This window comes from Oncorhynchus gorbuscha, linkage group LG09 (genome assembly GCF_021184085.1).
Source record: "Oncorhynchus gorbuscha isolate QuinsamMale2020 ecotype Even-year linkage group LG09, OgorEven_v1.0, whole genome shotgun sequence".
NCBI classification, from domain to species: domain Eukaryota; kingdom Metazoa; phylum Chordata; class Actinopteri; order Salmoniformes; family Salmonidae; genus Oncorhynchus; species Oncorhynchus gorbuscha.
The window spans coordinates 58,252,407-58,273,736 of NC_060181.1; the positions used below are offsets into that span (position 1 = coordinate 58,252,407).

At 42.9% G+C, this 21,330-nt stretch overlaps 1 protein-coding gene across 6 annotated transcripts in view; it reads left to right on the forward strand.

The window, feature by feature from the left end:
- LOC124043823 (protein TANC1-like) overlaps positions 1-21,330 on the forward strand; it is a 299,125-nt gene that overhangs the window by 110,674 nt on the left and 167,121 nt on the right. For 4 of the 6 annotated variants that reach the window (XM_046362829.1, XM_046362833.1, XM_046362832.1 and 1 more), the window contains one exon: positions 2,516-2,725. The exons of the other annotated variants lie outside the window; for them this stretch is intronic. In XM_046362829.1, coding sequence (XP_046218785.1) covers positions 2,516-2,725 — 210 coding nt within the window. The remainder of the gene's footprint in view (positions 1-2,515; positions 2,726-21,330) is intronic. 6 annotated transcript variants of the gene reach the window in all.

Genomic DNA, 21,330 nt, shown 5'->3' on the forward strand with positions numbered 1-21,330 from the left:
GACGTAAAGCCAAAAACTCCTCTGTCACGCTTAGGCTGGAGTCCACTCCGCGGATGAAAATTGACAACTGGGCAATGTCAGAAATGTCGGTGCTCTCATCCACAGCCAAGGAATATGCAATGAAATCTTTTCCCTTTTTCACAAGCTGCTCTTTTAGATTGATGGACAACTGGTCTACTCTCTCGGCAATGGTGTTTCTGCTCAGACTCACATTTAAAAAGAGTTGCCTTTTTTCTGGGCAAACTTCGTCACAAACTTTAATCATGCAGTTTTTGATGAAATCCCCCTCCGTAAATGGCCGGGCTGATTTAGCGATCTCTTCTGCCAAAATAAAACTGGCCTTGACAGCAGCCTGGCCTTGTGATTTGGCTTTTTTGAACAGAGCCTGTCGAGATTTGAGGCCTCGTTTTAATTCCTCTGCCTTTTGTAGCCTTTGTTCCATGTCCATATTCTTGTTGTTGTCCGCGTGTTTCGTTTCATAATGTCGTCTCAGATTATACTCTTTCAGTACCGCCACACTTTCTCCACACAGAAGACACACAGGTTTTCCAGCTACCTCCGTGAACAAATACTCCGACTCCCACCTTGTTTGAAACCCCGGTTCTCAGTGTCCACCTTCCGTTTTGCCATTTTTGATGGGTATCTGAAAGTTAATTTTACTGTGATGCTGACAACTGCTGTGCCAATAAATATTGAAATGAAGCAGCCTACTGCTCGGTGCGTCACCGTTGCATTGTGGGAAATGTAGTATTGGTGCGTGTAAAAGATCTGCGGGCTGCCGGCTTGCTGCGGTCTGCGGGCCGGTTCTAATAATAAATCAAGATCATCCCAGGGGCCGTAAAAAACCTTCTCGCGGGCCGGATGTGGCCCGCGGGCCTTGACTCTGACATATGTGGCCTACAGGGTACTAATTTCTTGTTAAGGCTTATCAGTCCAATGGACAGGGCACTTTCCCACAGGTTAGGTTATCTGGTGTTAGCTGGAGTCTGTAGAGCAGGGTTACCCATAGGTGGTTTTATGTGGCCCCCCCAAGTTTAAAAAAAGACTGTAACAGACTAAAAAAAGACAGTAAAAACACCAGGAAATCAGCTCCAAATGATTTTAATTTAAGAAATCTGTTTCCAAGTATTCCCATACATAATAGATACACGTTATTGTATACAACTAAGCAAGGTTTGAAATAATTACATTTTAGCCAAAACATCATATATTTTTGGGCATCTTGCTGTCAATTTACAGTCTACAAATTATTTGTCATTTTGTTACGGACCCCTGACCATCTGCTCAAGAATAAAATCAGACCGTGTCTGAATCTAGTTGATGATCCCTTCTGTAGAGTTTTGTACAGTGTAGATATAGTACTCTGTTTTGGAGTAGCCTATTGCATCAATAACTGCAGCTTTCTTGCCTTTAGCGTCTCAAGTTCAAGCTGCTCCAACCCGAACCACTGAATTAATTATATTACTTCTGGATTATTATTCATTCCTCACACATTAGCTGTACAATGAATTTACTAGAATACTCTCAGTATTATACTGAGCCAAAACAGTATTTTGCTAATATTTGTTCAGTTAGTTTAACCAAAGGTTTTTGGATCAATGAGTCACACATGTTATCTCAGCTCCATGGTCAATGACACCACTCTTATTTATGCTGCAAACTGGGTGTCTTGCCACATCATGAGCCCCATGGCGTATCGTTGTGGGCCCATGACCTCTGGTTAAACCACACAGCATGTGGCTCCATTCACTCGTAATGTGTGTGTCTGACTCAGTCCTGGTCTACCACTGATCATGATCACTCCCTGGACCTTGATTTGAGAAAGCTTATCTTGGTTTCTGAAAGACATCTGAAATTGTCAGTTTGATTTCATAGTGTGGCTAGGCACAATCTCTCCATTAGCAGAAAGCCTCCCTAAGAGGGGGATTTGTTCTGCTGTCTGAATGCCTTCAACTTCATTAGACATTCAGGAGTCCACATGTCTGGTAATATCTGATCTCAAATCAGTTTTTTTCCTCATGGAGATTTTGAATGGTCTGATGTATTTCATTTGTAATTTTCTCTTCGAAAATGTATGCTCAGCTTATATAGGTTTGCTGAATAATATTGACGAGGCAAAAAATCAATACAGTTACATATTGCAATATTTCTTTGACTCCAAATATTGATTTGTTCAAAATAAGTTAGCATTAACTAGCACTAGTCAACTCCGGTCACTCAATAGCTTGTTCTCCATCTTCTTTTTAAATAGTGAGCCAAGATGTTTTTTGAACTTTTATTTCCATGACAAATCCAAACTCATTTTCTCATGATCTCTCTAGTCTCTCTGCAGCAGACATATAGTGAGCAATTTGTTTGGAACATCAAATCGCAATATCGAATCGCAATACATTTAGAATTGTAAGAATCGCAATACATATTGTAACGGCACCTAATATCGTAAAGTGAGGTCTCTGGAAATTCCCGGCCCTAGTGAATAATGTCCTAAACAGTGTCCTCCATCTTCTCTTCTCAGCGGGTGAGCTCCATATTGCACAGCGAAGGTGCCTGTCTGGCAGAGGTGCCCCCCAGACACATGAGCCTGGAGGCCTCCACCGCCCCTACTCCCCAGAGGATGTGTTCAGACTGAGCCTGGCCAAGGGCGTGTCCATGTCTCTGCCCTCCTCACCCTTGCTGCCTCGCCAGTCCTACATGATGCCCTCGCGCTCTAGCAAGAGATCCCCAGGTACTGTACTGCACTATGTCCATCCAACCTCACCCATCATCACTCCTCCTCATCCCACCCCTCCTCACCACACTCCTCCTCACCCCACCCCTCACTTCTAGGCTTACAGCACTATACTATTACTGCAGTAGCTACACCACTACACTTACATTTACAAGTCCAGGCGTGAAGTACTATGAGCTTTTCCTGTTTCTCTGTTCTTGTAATCCCAGGCTGGGGCTGGTTCAGTCTCAGTGGACGTCTTCTGAAAGTGACGTTTGCTGTCTTCCTTCAGGTGTTATTGTGTCAATGCTGGACATCTGACAGCGCCTGAGGATCGAAAATCCTTTTAGCTTTCAACCAGAATTTCTGTAGCTTCCAGCTTGTTTTTTGTCTTGCTTTGCTGTTGTTATACTTGAAAAATACCTTCTTAGATAGACAGGGGGAAAATTATTGTCCATGCACTTGTATTCCTTTCATACTAAGACATTTTTCCTCCAACTTTACCATACCGCCAACTTTATTCCGCCTTTTCTTTATAAACTGAAAGGTATTGCCGGTATCAAAGCCAAAACGTGTATTTTCGTCAAACGACCTAGTAATAATTTCGGTAAAGTTCTTCCTATGGCTTAGTATGCAAGGTAGCCGCAATGCTGAGGCGGCATTGGCACGCACTAGGCTCTTAAACTCTTGATGGTTGCCTGGCAGCGCCCTGTTACCATCCTCCTGGCATTTCTAAACTTTGCAAGACAGGTCACTTCACCCATCTCTTCACATAGCCCATCTCAAAGCATGCACTGTTTTCTTAACCACAACTGGATGGATCCATAAATAACTACTGTTGGAATAGCCTAAATGTCACTGAATGACAAAAATATTAGAATAAAGTAGTCTAATGCAATTGAAGGCATGTATCAAATTGTTGATTACTGAAAGTCGTTCAATCCTTGTAATAAATATGAATCAATAGCCTACCCGTGTGTGGTCAACAATATGATCGTTTCAGCACTGTTGTCTTTGGTACAGCGCCATCACGCTGCTTTGAGACAAGCTTAGGGACTTGTCTTCATAAATTAATAGGCCTGATGCCAGATTTTTCTTCTTCCACTGAATCATCATTTGGATGTTGGTTAAGCTATAATTAGGCTTGGAAAATGTTAGTTAATTTGAGGTGGGTGCTGCTCATGATCATCTTATCTAGTTGGCTCATTTAGGCCTTTTAGAACATTTTGCCAGCATGATATGTAGTTTAACAAGCAGATTATTTTGCTCTTCAGTCGCTTAGTAGCCAATAGGCCTAGCCCTGACCAAAAGCTTGTGACTTCACTGACTTGGCCCGATAATCAATCAATCTTATTTTGTTTCACTGAATCTCTCTCTGTATAGGCTATTTGGTTAATTGTTTCCTGGCTGGGAAAATAAGTAGAGGTAGTAGGCCTATAGCTCATCTATTTGTTTGCTCTATCGCTGATCAGACATATTTAGTGTGCAAAAATGTAGCCTAAATCAAGGGTATAGACAATTCCAAAAGCCCGCTGAGGTTGCGGAATGTTGAGCATGAGAGTCACATTCTTTTGAAAATAGTATTGCTATTATCTTCTAGTGGAGTGAGGTAGGTAAAATGTGGATTTAAAAAAGTATGGGCAGCGGTTCCACACGTTTACACGTCGGCATGCGCATGGGAGGTATGAAAGGAATATGCAGGCAAGAATATGGTAAAAATGGGCCTGTTTGAAAGGAGGTCGTATAAACATTGCTCATTTTTGGGGGGGTCAAAATACCGTAAATCCTATGTGAAAGCAGTATTGGTCAATTCATTCAGCTTTTGCACTGTATTCAATCTCCATGTGATTTCATTGTGTTTGAGTCAGGGTAGAGGAGAGTAAAGGGTTTGTTTGTTTCACTGTATCCCTCCTCTTCATCCCTCCATCCCTCCCACTTTATTTGATCAGCTTCTGTCCAGATGGTGGTCTTTACAGCGACGTAGCTTGTTGGCCATCTATTGGTTCTTAATGCGGGGCATGTGTACAGTATGTATACACAATGTCTAATTATTGCTCCTCTTTATCTGCTCCCCTCTCTCTCCCATGTTGCGAACATGGCTGTCAACAGCTGTGGGTGTGTGCGGCCATCTTCAAAGCAGCCTGGGCCATTGTATCTGGACCTGTTTCAACCTGAGTCTTTGTATTGTGAAGACTTAGCAAAGAGGATAGAAATACTTTAAGCGGTCACTCTGGTCCCCATGCACACATCTGGGAATCATCTGTGTGCTATCTACTCTTCAGTGGAGGCTGCTGAGGTGAGGACGGCTCATAATAATGGGTGGAACAGAGCAAATGGAATGGCATCAAACACGTGGAAGCCATGTGTTTGATGTATTTGCTACTTAGTCCATTCCAGCCATTACCACAAGCCTGTCCTCCCCAATTAAGGTGCCACCAACCTCCTGTGCTACTCTTTGTTTTAAGTGCTCTATGCTTTGATCCAGCATTTAGTACAAGATGTGCTGGTAAGTAGGCCTTTGGCCTCTAGATCCAACTAGGCCACTGGTCTAATTTCAGAGCAAGGCTATTTTTTCTATACCTCAACAAATGCTTCTCTCATCAGTAACATAACTTTATTTTGGAGATTGAAATGTGGAAATCTCTATGGATGAGGTACATTTTACTCACTCCAACTGTATTGGAAATTGGAACCGTATTTTGTTATATTTTTGCCTGTTTGGAATGAGGTTTCTAATGGGGAGTATCCTGTTCTAATTTCAGCTACAGAGCTTGGGAATAGTCCTCTCTGATCCAGACTGTTTTCATTTGAGAGATTGTGGTTGCCACAGATTTTTTTTCATCTCAAACCTCATTTGCTATGCTCTTTTTCCACAATTCTCTCTACACAGCGCTCTCCGATTCTAACGTTGGACTTGAGTTTATAAAGCAAACTGCATTTGTTATGCAAATCAACTTCGCTTTCAAAAAGAGGCCTTCGAAACTGCAAAATATGCTTACTCGGTAGTTTATTGTGCTAAAACGAGAATCGGTAGCTGTATTTGGTAAAGCCAAGGAAAACCGGTGTCAAGTTGAGCAATGTGAAATCCACATCTGAATGTGTTATACGTTTGTCTAAGCAATGTACAGTCCCCTCTGACTCACCTACCACTCAACTTAAAAAACACCTTTTATTCTTCATCCTCCAGGTGGTATTGGTATTTGCCGTGGTTGTTTTAAGCCCATCAAAGGCAGCTCTGATGAAAAGCACATTGACAGGAAAGAGGGGAAGAGTGAGAGAGAGAGGGGGAGGACAGGGTTTGTGAAGGGGAACAGAACCCAGAGAGAGTGTCTATGTAGACACTCTGAAGGTAAAGAAGTACAAAATGGGTATAGCAGAATAGAAGAGAATTAGTTAAGATGGTTCAGAAAATAAGAGAAAGGGGGATGGTTGGGGGTGGGCAGTCCACTGTCTCGCTCACAGATAAGTGACAGACTGGAGGGGGAGAGTTCTCACCTACAGTTAATAAACACATACCGTAGTAGTACTGTAGGAAATATCCCAGCTCTCACTAATAACAGGTTGCCATCTTGAATATGTTCTTTTGGTCAAATACCTTCAGGGCAAACCTGTAGCGAAAGCTTACCGTGGGAGAGTGGGTGTGTTTACTCTGCTGTAGATTAGCAGTGTTTAACAAAGGGAAATGTCATGACCCAGTGACTTATCCTCTACAGACGCCGTGTCAGAGAGGTTGACAGAGAGAGAGAGATGTTTGTAAGTGAAACCAGATTGTGCTGATTCATCAGGGCAGCTCAGAAACATGCCTAGAATTACAGTGACAGAGCTCCCTGCAACTCAGGGGGGAAGGCTCAGGGGGAGTCCTGTCACCCCCACACTACTCAACCCACCCATCTCTCTACCCTGCTGCTCATCCTACCCCATACTCCTCTTCATCCATCCACTATGACCTTTTTGGGAAGTGGTTGCTCTGATCATGACGCCTTTGTGGCTTGCTTCATTTCCTGACAGATTGGATAATCTATAGCATTGTGGTGAAAGGCTTGATTTTAACGGGCATCCTTTCATGAAGACTTCACAGAAACAACCCAGAAAATACTGCGGGCCAATTAAGAGCGTGACGAATTCCCGAGCCACATGGGCCTGGTGGTGCTGCTCACTGCTGCTGCTTTGATCAGCTAAGTAGAGAGCTGACAATGAACGCAGCGCAGACATGTGTTGCACAGGACCTCCAGTGTACAGTCTGAAGTTTACAGGTCTGGTGGAGGCTGGCCCATTCGAAGTTAGGTGCTCAGCCTTCAGCCTCAGGAAAGTGTGACTGACTGCCTGACTGCCAGTGGGACATGATGGAATCCTGGGCAACTCCACAGTGACCTCCTCTGGTCATGTCGGGTCACTGTGTTTTTCATCAGTGATTCCCTCCTGCCTCGAGTCTTCAAGATCGTAACCGTCCAGCCAGGCTCTGTCTGAACCAGCCCTCCCTGTCTCCCTGATGACTTTCTGGGTGCTGGGAGTGGATGAGCAATATTCAAACACCCCACCTCCTCTCAGCCGTACACACATCTATACGCACATCAGACGTCCTGCCTACCAGATTTGCCAATAACAGCTCTTTTTCCGTCCCAATTACAAGCTTTACTAGTGACATTGAATTTCAACTAAGGCGATAGAGTGGGGAGAGTAGAGTTTACGCTCTGCTTACCCCAACAGAGAGGATAGTTGAATGGACATTGTGAGGCACGTGGACAACAATTAGGCGTATACTTAGCCATCTTGACACATTTTTTGGAAACATAAAACAGCAGATCATATCGTATGTATTACCATTCTGGGCTGCTTATCGTTTTAATCTGCATTTACAGTGCCTTCCGAAAGTATTCACAACCCTTGGATTTTTCTACATTTTGTTGTGTAACAGTGTTTGTCACTTGCCCACACACAATACCCCATAATGTCAAAGTGAATTTGTTTTTGACATTTTTACAAATTAATACAAATGTAAAGCTGAAATGTCTTTAGTCAATAAATATTCAACCCCTATCTTATGGCATGCCTAAATTAAATTCAGGAGTAAACATTTGCTTAACAAGTCACATAAGTTGCATGAACTCTCTGTGTGCAATAATAGTGTTTAACATGATTTCTGAATGACTCCCTTATCTCTGTACCCCATACATACAATTTTCTGTTAAAAACAGATTCAACCACAAAAACCAGGGAGGTTATCCAATGCCTTGCAAAGAAGGTCACCTGTTGGTAGATGGGTACAAATTAAAAGACATTGAGTATACCTTTGAGCATGGTGAAGTTATTAATTACACATTGGACGGTTTATAAATACACCCAGTCATTACAAAGATACAGGCGTCCTTCCTAACTCAGTTGCCGGAGAGGAAAGAAACCGCTCAAGGGTTTAACCAGGAGGCCAACGGTGACTTTAAAACAGTTACAGAGTTTAATCACTCCTCTTTTCAGTTTGATGCAGCTAGCAACTGGAATGAGCTGCAAAAAACACTCAAATTGGACAGTTTTATCACCATCTCTTTATTCAAAGACTCAATCATGGACACTCTTACTGACTCTTACTTACTCTTACTGTTGTGGCTGCTTCATGTGATGTATTGTTGTCTCTATCTTCTTGCCCTTTGTGCTGTTGTCTGCCCAATAATGTTTGTACCATGTTTTGTGCTGCTACCATGTTGTTGTCATGTTGTGTTGCTACCATGCTGTGTTGTCATGTGTTGTTGTCTTAGGTCTCTCTTTATGTAGTGTTTTGGAGTCTCATGTCATGATGTGTGTTTTTCATGATGTGTGTCCTCGCAGGAGGCCTTTTGCCTTTTGGTAGGCCATCATTGTAAATACGAATTTGTTCTTAACTGACTTGCCTAGTTAAATAAAGGTTAAATAAAAAAATATGTCTGTGATAGGAGAAAACTGAGGATGGATCAACAACTTTGTAGTTACTCCACAATACTAACCTAAAAAAGATTCTAAAACATGCATCCTGTTTGCAACAAGGCACACAAGTAATATTGCAAAAAATGTGGAAAAGCAATTATATTTTTCTCCTGAATACAAAGTGTTATGTTTGGGGCAAATCGAATACAACACATTACTGAGTACCACTCTCCTATATTCAAGCATGGTGGTGGCTGCATCATGTTATGGGTATGCTTGTAATTAATCGTTAAGGACTAGGATGTTTTTCAGGATAAAAAAGAAACAATGTAGCTAAGCGCAGGCTAAATCCTAGTGCAAAATCTGGTTCACTCTGCTTTACATCAAACACTGGGAGATTAATTCACCTTTCAGTTGTACAATAACTTGAAACACTGCTTACCAAGAAGACAATGAATGTTCCTGAGTGGCCAAATTACAGTTTTGACTTAAATTTGCCTGTAGGTTGTCAAGCTATGATCAACAACTAATTTGACAGAGCTGGAAGAATTTTGAAAATAATAATAGGAAAATAATAATGGGTAGATGGGTGAGAAAACATTTTTTTCATCCATTTTGAATTTAGGCTGTAACACAACAAAATGTGGAATAAATCAAAGGGTATGAATACTTTCTGAAAGCACTGTATATGGAATAATGCTTGGGCAGACAGGTCCCTCATAGGACATTTCACATGGAAATAATTTAAAATGTAACACTTTGATGATGGAGAGCTTTGGCCCCAGTTCTCAGAGGTGCATCTGATCTGTGAAAGAGAGCATGGCGGTGCAGGACTCTTGCCACTGTAGTCTCAGTTTGATATCATCATCAGATCTGAGTCTTCCACCTTTGCCCAGCCACGCGTGTAAGTAACCCTGACTGGCCACTGCCATTGATGGATCTGAGAAGACCCTGCTGCCATGATATACTATGTTTGGAAACGTCCTTGGACTAAACCTTACTACCAAATGTAAATTCCCTTAAACACTCCGACCCCTAAAGACTCCTTAAGTCCTGTGTTAGAATATATATAAGTCCTTTGTTATAATATATATATAAATATTTTGGCCAACTTACATTCACCTTGTGCTAGGGGTTGGAAGTGCATGTTAGTGGAATCAGATTCTGCACCACCTACAACAAAATACACAACAATACACAATTTAACCACCCCACTAATTGTACTGGTCTTTATTGGACTGGCTAGCTAAGCATACCTAACATGGACATTTCAATATTGTCAGCTTGCAGTTAGCTAACTAGCGTCACAAAATTGGCAGCAAGATTCCAAGCCAGCTGAGACCACAGATGATTTATACACATTCATCATTGCTACTAACATTTACATTACATTTACATTTACATTTAAGTCATTTAGCAGACGCTCTTATCCAGAGCGACTTACAAATTGGTGCATTCACCTTATGACATCCAGTGGAACAGCCACTTTACAATAGTGCATCTACATATTTTAAGGGGGGTGAGAAGGATTACTTTATCCTATCCTAGGTATTCCTTAAAGAGGTGGGGTTTCAGGTGTCTCCGGAAGGTGGTGATTGATTCCGCTGTCCTGGCGTCGTGAGGGAGTTTGTTCCACCATTGGGGAGCCAGAGCAGCGAACAGTTTTGACTGGGCTGAGCGGGAACTGTACTTCCTCAGTGGTAGGGAGGCGAGCAGGCCAGAGGTGGATGAACGCAGTGCCCTTATTTGGGTGTAGGGCCTGATCAGAGCCTGGAGGTACTGAGGTGCCGTTCCCCTCACAGCTCCGTAGGCAAGCACCATGGTCTTGTAGCGGATGCGAGCTTCAACTGGAAGCCAGTGGAGAGAGTGGAGGAGTGGGGTGACGTGAGAGAACTTGGGAATGTTGAACACCAGACGGGCACAAATAACACACAAATAAAATGACTTAGCTATATTGACAATTTTATTTTTAGTTACGGAGTGTTTTCCAGAAAAGGGTGGAATAGATGGCTACTAAATTGAGATACTCTTTATTTGCTAACATTAGCCATCTTACGTTAGCTAATGTCATTCAAAGATAGAACAAACAAACATGATTACTCTGCTGAAGGTAGCTACCAGTCTAGCAGTGACTAATATGACATAGAGGAAATCTATTGACAGTGGGTATACCAAAAGATAGCTATATGATTTAGCTGATGGCTTTCAGAGTTCAATACAGGTGTGTAACGTTAGATAGCTATCTAACTTACCCATCTAGGCTAGCTAATGTTAGGTTACCTCAAATTGTTAATCTTTCGTTTTGTTGTGAAGGGAAGAAAAATCGCTGTTATCATACCACTTCTCAGCTGTCGTCGAAATAGATTCCCCATCAGTTAAGCCTTTAATTCCCTATGATAATCTTTGGTCACTGCACCATCGTAGAGATGATTTTGTGTTGGTCGTTGGAGGTAAACAACAACATTATTCAAGTTTGTATCAGCATTCACTCTAAATGCCAGACTTTCTGGTTCACTAAGAGCATCAAGGATTGCTCTGTACTTTGCTCCGTTCATCTTTCCCTCGATCCTGACTCGTCTCCCAGTCCCTGCCGCTGAATTACATCCCCACAGCATAATGCTGGCACCACCATGCTTCAACGTAGGAATGGTGTCAGGTTTCCTCCAGACGTGACACTTGGCATTCTTGTTTCTCATGTTCTGAGAGTCCTTCAGGTGCCTTTTGACAAACTCCAAGTGAGCTGTCATGTGACTTTTACTGAGGGGTGTCTTACTTTTGGTTACCCTCCAGTAAAGTCCTGATTGTTGGAGTGGTGCAGAGATGGTTGTCCTTCTGGAAGGTACTCCCATTTTCACAGATGAACTCTGGAGCTCTGTCAGAGTGACCATCGGGTTCTTGGTCACCTCCCTGACCAAGGCACTTCTCCCCCGATTGCTCAGTTTGGCCAGGCGGCCAGCTCTAGGATGAGTCTTGGTGGTTCCAAACTTCTTCCATTTAATAATGATGGAGGCCATTGTGTTCTTGGGGACCTTCAATGCTGCAAACATTTTTTGGAACCCTTCCCCATATCTGTGCCTCGGCACAATCCTGTCTCGGAGGTCTACGGACAATTTATTCGACCTCGTGGCTTAGTTTTTGCTCTGACATGTACTGTCAACTGTGGGACCTTATATGTGACCGACCATCTCAAATCGGTCTTATGTAGCAAAATTTGAAATTGTGTTTTTTTACATTGGATATAAGTAGAGACTACAAAATGGTATATCATACACTACAGTTGAGGAACAATGGGAAAGTAATTTTGCTTTGGAAGTTGATAAACCTATAAAGTCACTTTTGAGAAAATGGCCTTTGAATGTTTTTGTACTACTATTGGAGAGCCCTTCTTTGTCTATATCCATTCAGCATTGTTCACACCCTCTTAAGCTTTAGCCCCATATATTTAAGGGTTGATTAGAGCGTTCTGTACTAACAGCAGCAGTCAAGCACCCAAGCTAACTTGCTAGCTACTTCCAGACATCTAAGTGAGAGAGAGAACAGCTCACTGAACATTACACACCCTAGCAGAGATGGTTAGGCTGTTATGTTATCCAGAGCATTGGTGACTGCAACTGTGCTGTCAGATTGTCCATTTGTAAATTCATAGTGTTTTCACGTTCAGAGCGCACACTGGACGCTCTGGCCGATGAGTAAGGTTGATCCGAACATTCTGACCTCACAACGGCAGTCAAGTGCCCTAGCTAACTGGCTAACATTGGCTAGCTTGCTGGCTACTTCCAGTCACATAATGAGAGAACACACCACTCTGACCATTTTCCTCGCCCTAGCAGAGTTGGTTAGGCTGTTTTCATGTTATCTAGAGCGTTAATGACTAACTGTGCTGCTGGCAACAATTTATTATGTTTTAAACACTGATTTAAAAACTTGGTCCTCCAAAAAGTGGAGGGCATACACACTAAACGTTACCTGGCGAGCCAGCCAGTTAACGTTAGCTAGCTAACAGTACACTTTAACTTGACAGTAGGTTTATGCAGTTTTACTATGCAATACATTTAAAAAAGCTGCATTATACAGGATTACCTAGACATACTGACCATACTGACCAGCTCAAATAGACAGAAGTGTGCTATATGGCAGACTAATCTAGGCCCACTCATTATCTTAGCCTATCATGGCTGTTCAATAGAAACAGAATACAGAGTTCAATTTCAAGTCTCATAGCAAAGGGTCTGAATACTTTTTAAAATAAGTATTTCAGTTTTTTATTTTTAATACATTTGCAAACATAAAAATAAAAAAAGTTTTCACTTTGTCATTATGGGGTATTGTGTGTTGATTGCTGAGGATTTTAAAAAATGTAATACATTTTAGAATAAGGCTGTAATGTAACGAAATGTGGAAAAAGTGAAGGGGTCTGAATACTTTCCGAATGCACTGTAGTAATGACTATATGCTGTGTCAGCGCCAGGGTGAAATTCCCCTTTAAGCTACATGTCAGAGCCAGGCTAGCCTCCCCACAAATACCACATCAAACTAATTCTGTGGAGAGAAACGGTTGGTTGCTATTCCCCTGGCACAACACAATGTATTTTTTTCCTTTCAAAAGGTACATGCACACGATATTGATTTAATGCATCAGGGTTGCGTATGGACCACTAACTTATCTTATTATGTTAAGGAAAGCAATTGGAATGGGTTATCTAAATAGGAAATAAATAGTTTGGGAGGGTTATACAATAGCACTGCTTGAGGGACTATTGATTTGAAGAGACCAAAGGGATTTTATGACTAGTAAATATTGGCGTTACATGAAGGAGGTGGGGAGTCACTCAACAGGATATTGGTACAGTAGGCAACACAGAGAAGATTGGATTTGTGTCAACAAATAATTCATAGAGCACTGTTGACAGGTGGTGATTGATTAAGTACAAAAGTAATGATTTAGCATGGCTATGTGTTTTCCAGTACATTTCATAGTTAAACCAAATACGTTAATAATATGTTTAAAAAAATACAGTTAATTTAGTGCTTAAGTTAGGTTAATGCTCAAACTGATATACCCGTCTGTATCTGTCACAAGGCTTTCATAATGTGACTGATGTTGATAATTACCTTTTCATCAGAGGGCGACATTCATTTCCATGCTCAAGCCTCTGCTAAATGTTTTTTCTCAATATTCATTTTCCTCTGCTATGCCAAATAAATTTTAGGCTCTCGTCCAAGACGGAACATTTGAAATTATAAATTGTTCTTTCTGGTAAGATTTGTTATTACTTTAACTGTCCATTGGGTCTTACAATAAAAAATTTTGTCTCCTGAAGTCACCTCTACAGTATTAGCCCAGCAGTTACATAGCTGCCTCAGGGGATATTGATGTGTTTCTGTGGGCTGTGGTAGAAAGGCTGTGGATACGTCCCAAATGGCACCCTGTTCTCTTTATATTGCACTACCTTTGACCAGGACTCATATGGATGAAATGTTTATACATTTACTGAAAAACAATACTATGGTGCCTGGTGAAGGGTTTCATTTATCTCATTATCTAGAACAGAGAGGGTTAGAATAGACATGACTATTAAACTTTGAAAGCATTTTACACATTTGCAATTCCCCCATATGGGTTAGTATACTAAATTCATTGCATTGTCCTGAATGATAATGGTTATGCCTAAAATAGCATGTAAACTCAGCAAAAAAAGAAACGTCCCATTTTCAGGACCGTCAACTGCGTTTTAAATAAACGCAGTTGACAGTGAGAGGACTTTTCTATTTTTGCTGAGTTTATGTCTGCTCGTGCATCATGAATCATGTCAAACATAATGTTGAAGGAATCATCTTCTATGATACCTGATGGGTTTATTAGAATAGAAGGGCAAAGATAAGGCTATGGGATCTGTGTCTCGCTCTCCCCATTTGTTTTGTATGAGAGAGGAACTGACCAATGATTAATGTAACACTTGTAACTGAGTCTGTTGTTGCGAAACATAATTTCCAACGGTCTTTTATCTCAGTCTGAATACATTGTTTCACTGCTGAGTTGTAGAATGACGGCCCTAAAACAGAAAGAAGGGTATTGTCAGATATTGTCAGAGGTCCCCTTTTGTTGTTGCCACACAGAGCCATGTTGTGTCTCATGAAGAGTTGAAATGTCATAGTCCGGAGTCAAGAATGTGGAAAACTCATTAAACACATTTTGAAAGCTTAGATAAATCCCTCCATCCCTCATGGGGGATTGACATCAACAGGACAATATTTCATATTTTAATGCTTTTCCTAGCTACGTTTATGCAGCGTTATAGCTTGTTTGTATGCCATTTGGGGGCTTGCACTTGTGTGAAGCTCTTGCAAGTACGTGTGTGTGTGTATGGCGCGCACACACGAGTGTGTCACAGCTCAGTGGTCATGGCCCTCTGAGCTTCACCACAGTGAGGGCCAGTATGCAGAGTGCTCGTTACATCATGCTTGGCTGCCTCTCTCCCGTTGAGACCAGACCACTCTGCTTGGCTCCTCTGCATGCCCCTACATAGCGAGCCACCCCCCTACCCCCCCCCCCTCCTGCCCTGTCCTCTATTTCCTTTGGGTAAAGTTTGGAACCTTTACATTTCCTTGGGGTAAGCACATATCTATAAGGTGATCACTGTTACTTTCACCAATCCAACCCATTCAGGTCTATGGTTATTTCATTGAAGGTAGAAAGGAAGGATGCATTTCTGAAGTATTCGAGCAGGGCACTGGTCTCCCAGCTGTATGTCTAATATCTCTTCTCCACATTGGATTCCAGACAACGAGGAAGTCACACCCTACTAAACAGTAGGCTGTTATTTGATAGTGTGTTGTTTATCCAGAAACAACACAGGTGGAATCATGTATTGCATTGTGTTGTGTATATAGCAGGAATGCTGCTTTTCCAGCCACACATTTTTGTCCCTTTCAAACCCACTGAACCATCAGAGCTCTGCTGAATTAAGAGAAACTGCCTCGCTCCTGTGTGCATCCCAAATGGCACCCTATGCCCTACATAGTACACTACTTTTGGTGAAAGGTAGTGCACTATATAAGAAAAAGGATACCCTTTGGGACATATCCCTGGTTTGTTTTCCATGGTAGTTATTATGACATTTTCCTTCCCTCGCTCCCTCCCTCTCTCCCTGTAACGGTTTTCTAGGTGTGAAGGAGAGTCGGACCAAAACGCAGCGTGTAGATTGCGATCCATGTTTAAGCAACAAACGTAAACACGAATTAACACAAACACTACAAAACAATAAACGTAACAGAAACAGCCTATACTTGTCAACGAACACAGCGACAGGAACAAAGACACTAAGGACAATCACCCACGACAAACTCAAAGAATATGGCTGCCTAAATATGGTTCCCAATCAGAGACAACGATAAACACCTGCCTCTGATTGAGAACCACTCCAGACAGCCATAGACTTTGCTAGATACCCCACTAAGCTACAATCCCAACACCAACACCAAAACCCCAAGACAAAACACACCACAATACAAAACCCCATGCCACACCCTGGCCTGACCCAATACATAAAGATAAACACAAAATACTTTGACCAGGGCGTGACAGAACCCCCCCCCCCCCCCCCCAAGGTGCGGACTCCCGAACGCACCTCAAAACAATAGGGAGGGTCCGGGTGGGCGTCCGTCCATGGTGGCGGCTCCGGCGCGGGACGTGGACCCCACTCAGTCAATGTCTTAGTCCCCTCTCCTCGCGTCCCTGGATAGTCCACCCTCGCCGCCGACCATGGCCTAGTAGTCCTCACCCAGTACCCCACTGGACTGAGGAGCAGATCGGGACTGAAGGACAGCTCGGGACTAAGGCAGCTCAGGACTGAGTGGAAGCTCAGGAGTGAGAGAAAGCTCGGGAGTGAGAGAAAGCTCGGGAGTGAGAGGAAGCTCAGGCAGGTAGATAGATCTACCAGATCCTGGCTGGCTGGTGGTCTCAGCAGTTCCTGGCTGACTGGCAGATCCTGGCTGACTGGCAGATCCTGGCTGACTGGCGGATCCTGGCTGACTGGCGGATCCTGGCCGACTGGCAGATCCTGGCCGACTGGCAGATCTGGAAGAGTCTGGCTGACTGGCAGATCTGGACAGACAGGAGACTCCAGCAGCGCTGTAGAGGAAGAAGGCTCTAGCTGCGCTGAACAGGCGGGAGACTCCAGCAGAGCTGTAGAGGAGGAAGGCTCTGGCTGCGCTGAACAGGCGGGAGACTCCAGAGGAGAAAGGCTCTAGCTGCGCTGAACAGGCGGGAGACTCCAGCAGCGCTGTAGAGGAGGAAGGCTCTGGCTGCGCTGAACAGGCGGGAGACTCCAGCAGTGCAGGAGAGGAGAAAGGCTCTAGCTGCGCTGAACAGGCGGGAGACTCCAGCAGCGCTGTAGAGGAGGAAGGCTCTGGCTGCGCTGAATAGGCGGGAGACTCCAGCAGCGCAGGAGAGGAGAAAGACTGGCAGCGCTGGAGAGGCGAGGCGCACTGTAGGCCTGATGCGTGGTGCTGGCACTGGTGGTACTGAACCAAGGACACGCACAGGAAGCCTGGTGCGGGGAGCTGCTACCGGAGGGCTGGGGTGTGGAGGTGGTACTGGATAGACCGGACCATGCAGGCGCACTGGAGCTCTTGAGCACCGAGCCTGCCCAACCTTACCTGGCTCGATGCCCACTCTAGCCCGGCCGATACGAGGAGCTGGAATATACCGCACCGGGCTATGCACCCGCACTGGGGACACCGTGCGCACCACTGCATAACACGGTGCCTGCCCGGTCTCTCTAGCCCCCCGGTAAGCACAGGGAGTTTGCGCAGGTCTCCTACCTGGCGTAGCCCTACTCCCTGTGAGCCTCCCCCAAGAAATGTTTGGGGCTGACTCTCGGGCTTCCGTCCGCGCCGCCGTGCTTGCTTCGCCAACCTCATTCTCCTGTAACATTCCGCGCACTGCTCCATCGAATACCAGAATCCCAGAACAAAGACACTAAGGACAATCACCCACAACAAACTCAAAGAATATGGCTGCCTAAATATGGTTCCCAATCAGAGACAACGATAAACACCTGCCTCTGATTGAGAACCACTCCAGACAGCCATAGACTTTGCTAGATCACCCCACTAGCTACAATTCCAATATATACACACCAAAACCCCAAGACAAAACACACCACAATACAAAAACCCCATGCCACACCCTGGCCTGACCCAATACATAAAGATAAACACAAAATACTTCGACCAGGGCGTGACACTCCCTGTGTTCAGTTCTATTTCGTTCTGCTTTCTTCCCCTCCTGTGATGAGCTTACAATTGCCATTGGAGGACATCACACTGAGATAATACTTATTTGTCCTCTCCGCAAGGTGTCTGCGGAGAGCGCATGCATTTTTATTTGTTAGGATTGGCTGAGAGTCAATATAATATGTGTCCAAATATGGCACCCTGTTCCCTATAGTGCAGTACTTTTGAATAGGGATGTGACCATCATTTTTTTTTCTTCATGTTTAAACTGCATTTTGTTTCTCTTGGTTTTCCGTTAAAAAGATAAGAAAATGTCATAAAATGCCACGTGAAATCCTATTGCGTGTTATGACCACCAGAATCAGTTTTTGGCTGCATGTGAAATATTGTCCCGAAGACAACTGTTCATTCACATTGACTGTAGTGTTCCTTCCATTTGTTATGTGCATTAGCGACTCACAACAAAAATACATCCAAGTTATTTTCCCTATATTCTCTTTTCCCTCCATTACGTCTCTCTCACGCAATTTCGATCCAACCACTCCCTGTACACACCCGCGTGCTGCGTAAAACATATCTAACTGATGGAATACACATACCAAACTGTAGAAAAGCTACATTCCTAACCAAATCAATACAGCTTTAGCACCAACTCTAAATGGACTGGTTGATTAAAGTAGGGAAATATGTGCTCTAGGCACTAATTTTGGAAAAGTAGATGCGTCCCATCCTTTTTTGTGAAGTGTGCAGCTATAGTGTGCCATTTAGAATAGGTTTACAACCCCCCCTAAACCTAGGCAGGTTCCAGACTGAAATATGCAACACAATTATTGTTTTGATGAAGGCAAATAGCATATTCATTAGTCTAGGAGCCTACTTTGTTTCATGTTTAACAAAATCCTGCCCACCAAGTTTAAGCTTAAAAATCAAACACAGGGCAAAGGAAAACACACTCCAAATGCTGGTATCTATTGGTTAAAAGGAAATAATTGTTGCTTTCTAATGCTGTTAACTATATATGTCTCCACTCCCATTATAAAGGGAATAATACCCTATTGAAACAGGAGTAAATGGTGAACAGTGATATTGAGAAAGACGCGCCTGTTTCAGTAGCGCGAATGTTGCTTGCAGCCCTTCATTTAGCAAATTAGCTCTCAACTCAAGTAGGCCATTGGCAATGGCTGCATGTCAACTGCAGTAATTTCTATAATCAGCGCTTTCTTTTCCAACTGTTAACGGCAATGTCGTCCAGAGTGTTGTTAAGTTAGGTAGGCCTATTTGTTGTATTTTTTTCCTTCCATTTATCAAGCTTATTGGGACCTGTTAGTGTTTTGTTTGTGATAGCTGCACTGTGATTTACATTTTGTGCTGAAAAAACACTTTTGGTTAGGGATTTCTTTCTTCAAATCAAATCAAACTTTATTTGTCACATGCGCCGAATACAACAAGTGTAGACCTTACCGTGAAATGCTTACTTACAAGCCCTTAACCAACAATGCAGTTCAAGAAAAGTTAAGAAAATATTTACCAAATTAACTCAAGTAAAGTACCAGTACCGAGTCAGTGTGCGGGGGTACAGGTTAGTTGAGGTCATTTGTGAATATGTACTTGTAGGTAGGGGTGAAGTGACTATGCATAGATAATAAACAGTGAGTAACAGCAGTGTAGAAGGGGGGGTGGGTCAATGCAATATTCAAGTGGCCATTTGATTAATTGTTCAGCGGTTTTATGGCTTGGGGGTGGAAGCTGTTAAGGAGCCTTTTGGTCCTAGACTTGATGCTCCGGTACCACTTGCCGTGCGGGCAGGAGGGTTTTCCTTAACGCTAATTATTCAGTTTTGTTTACGCATTTTAACGTTTAAACATTCACACCCCTACATTTGACCATAGCACATTAAAACCTGTGCACTATATAGGGAAAATGTGTGCCGTTTTGGATGTGCAAAAGTCTTAGGAGAGGCAGAGAGATCTGGCATAGTGTCTGTTTTGCTCCTCGATCTGTCCTTCATAACGTCTCAGCGCCCTCACTCACTCACTCACTCACTCACTCACTCACTCACTCACTCACTCACTCACTCACTCACTCCAGCCTTTTTCATGCTTATTAAACAATGCTATTTCTCATTGGGCAGGTCTTAAGTGTAGAATAGCAGCACGCTCTAATGGCTCGTTCAGGGGGCAGGCACCCGTTGATAAAGGCTTTGGGGTAAACATGAAAGAGTCATATCTAAGAGATGAGATTTGGGAAGAGGAAAACCCTCCTGCCCTCTCTCTATGCTCTGACCTAAGAGTACTAGTACTATAAACCTAACTATCTACATGATCTAGCATCTTAACTTGAATTTACCCTAGTACAGACATGTAGTCACTTTTCGGTTACTGCTTGAGTACATTAGGGTCGTTCTATGAAAAGAGTGCTTATAGTGTCCCTTTGATATTTTAAGTAGCAATTGTGCACCAATATTTCATTTTAAAAGCCTGTAATATTAAATTTAGTGCCCTTCAATATAAACCGCATGGATCATTTTTTGTATTTTTTATATGATTATGACTTGCTAAAGTGCGAAAATTCAGCATTTTGTCATGTCCCTCCGTTTGCCCTATGTGAATTCTAGGAAGAGTTTAACCCGCTTAACCCCATAATTTCCCCAAGTTTTCACCATCATTGTAAAGCCCTAGTTATTTTATTGCCACTCCCAATTGCACACAACAAGCTTCCATTCCCCCTGTCGCAAGGGGAGTCATGGTTGATTTAAGATGGAATTGTCAACCCTGTTACTTTAATAGGATCTTACTATAGTATTTTGGTTATTTCACTTCATAATATGGGAAACATGTTTTTTATAAAGAACATGTGCTCTTTATGTCAGAATGTTAAAATGAGGTGAAATCAACGTTTTTGTGGACCAGTTTACACTTTTCAAAAGTTACCGAATTTGTGGAACAATCCAATAACTCCTTTGACAATATTGTAAACTTTCAAGAATGTGATTTAAAAAAAAAATCAAATCACCAAGGCACACTGCCTGCTTGAATGAAGTGAATGCATTTAGTGGGTTTGTGATTATTCTGAGATGTTGATCTCGACTCATTAAGTCTACTATTTAAAACAGCCGTGCCTCTTTCTTGTCTCTTCCCTCTAGCTAATTGGCTCTGTGTGACTCCTGGCTAATAGGTTGAGCCTGACCGTCCACAGATGAATGGACTCTTATGCAGACTGTTATTTCCTCATTCAAGAAGCTGACTTGGCCAGGTCCGTTCTGCTGGAGGCCAGACACAGACTGATTAGATGCATTCAGATTTCAGCTCACATGTGGTTCAGTTGAAAGAGATCCAGACTAGATGATGCTTTTCAGAAACATCTGTCTTCCTGGCATTGTATAACATTAGTTCCAGGCAGCTTCCATGCTCACTCACTGGATTGGTCATGTGCCTGTTTGGGTGCTCATTGCTCATTTTTATGTGCAATTTTTCACTCTAAAGATTAGGATT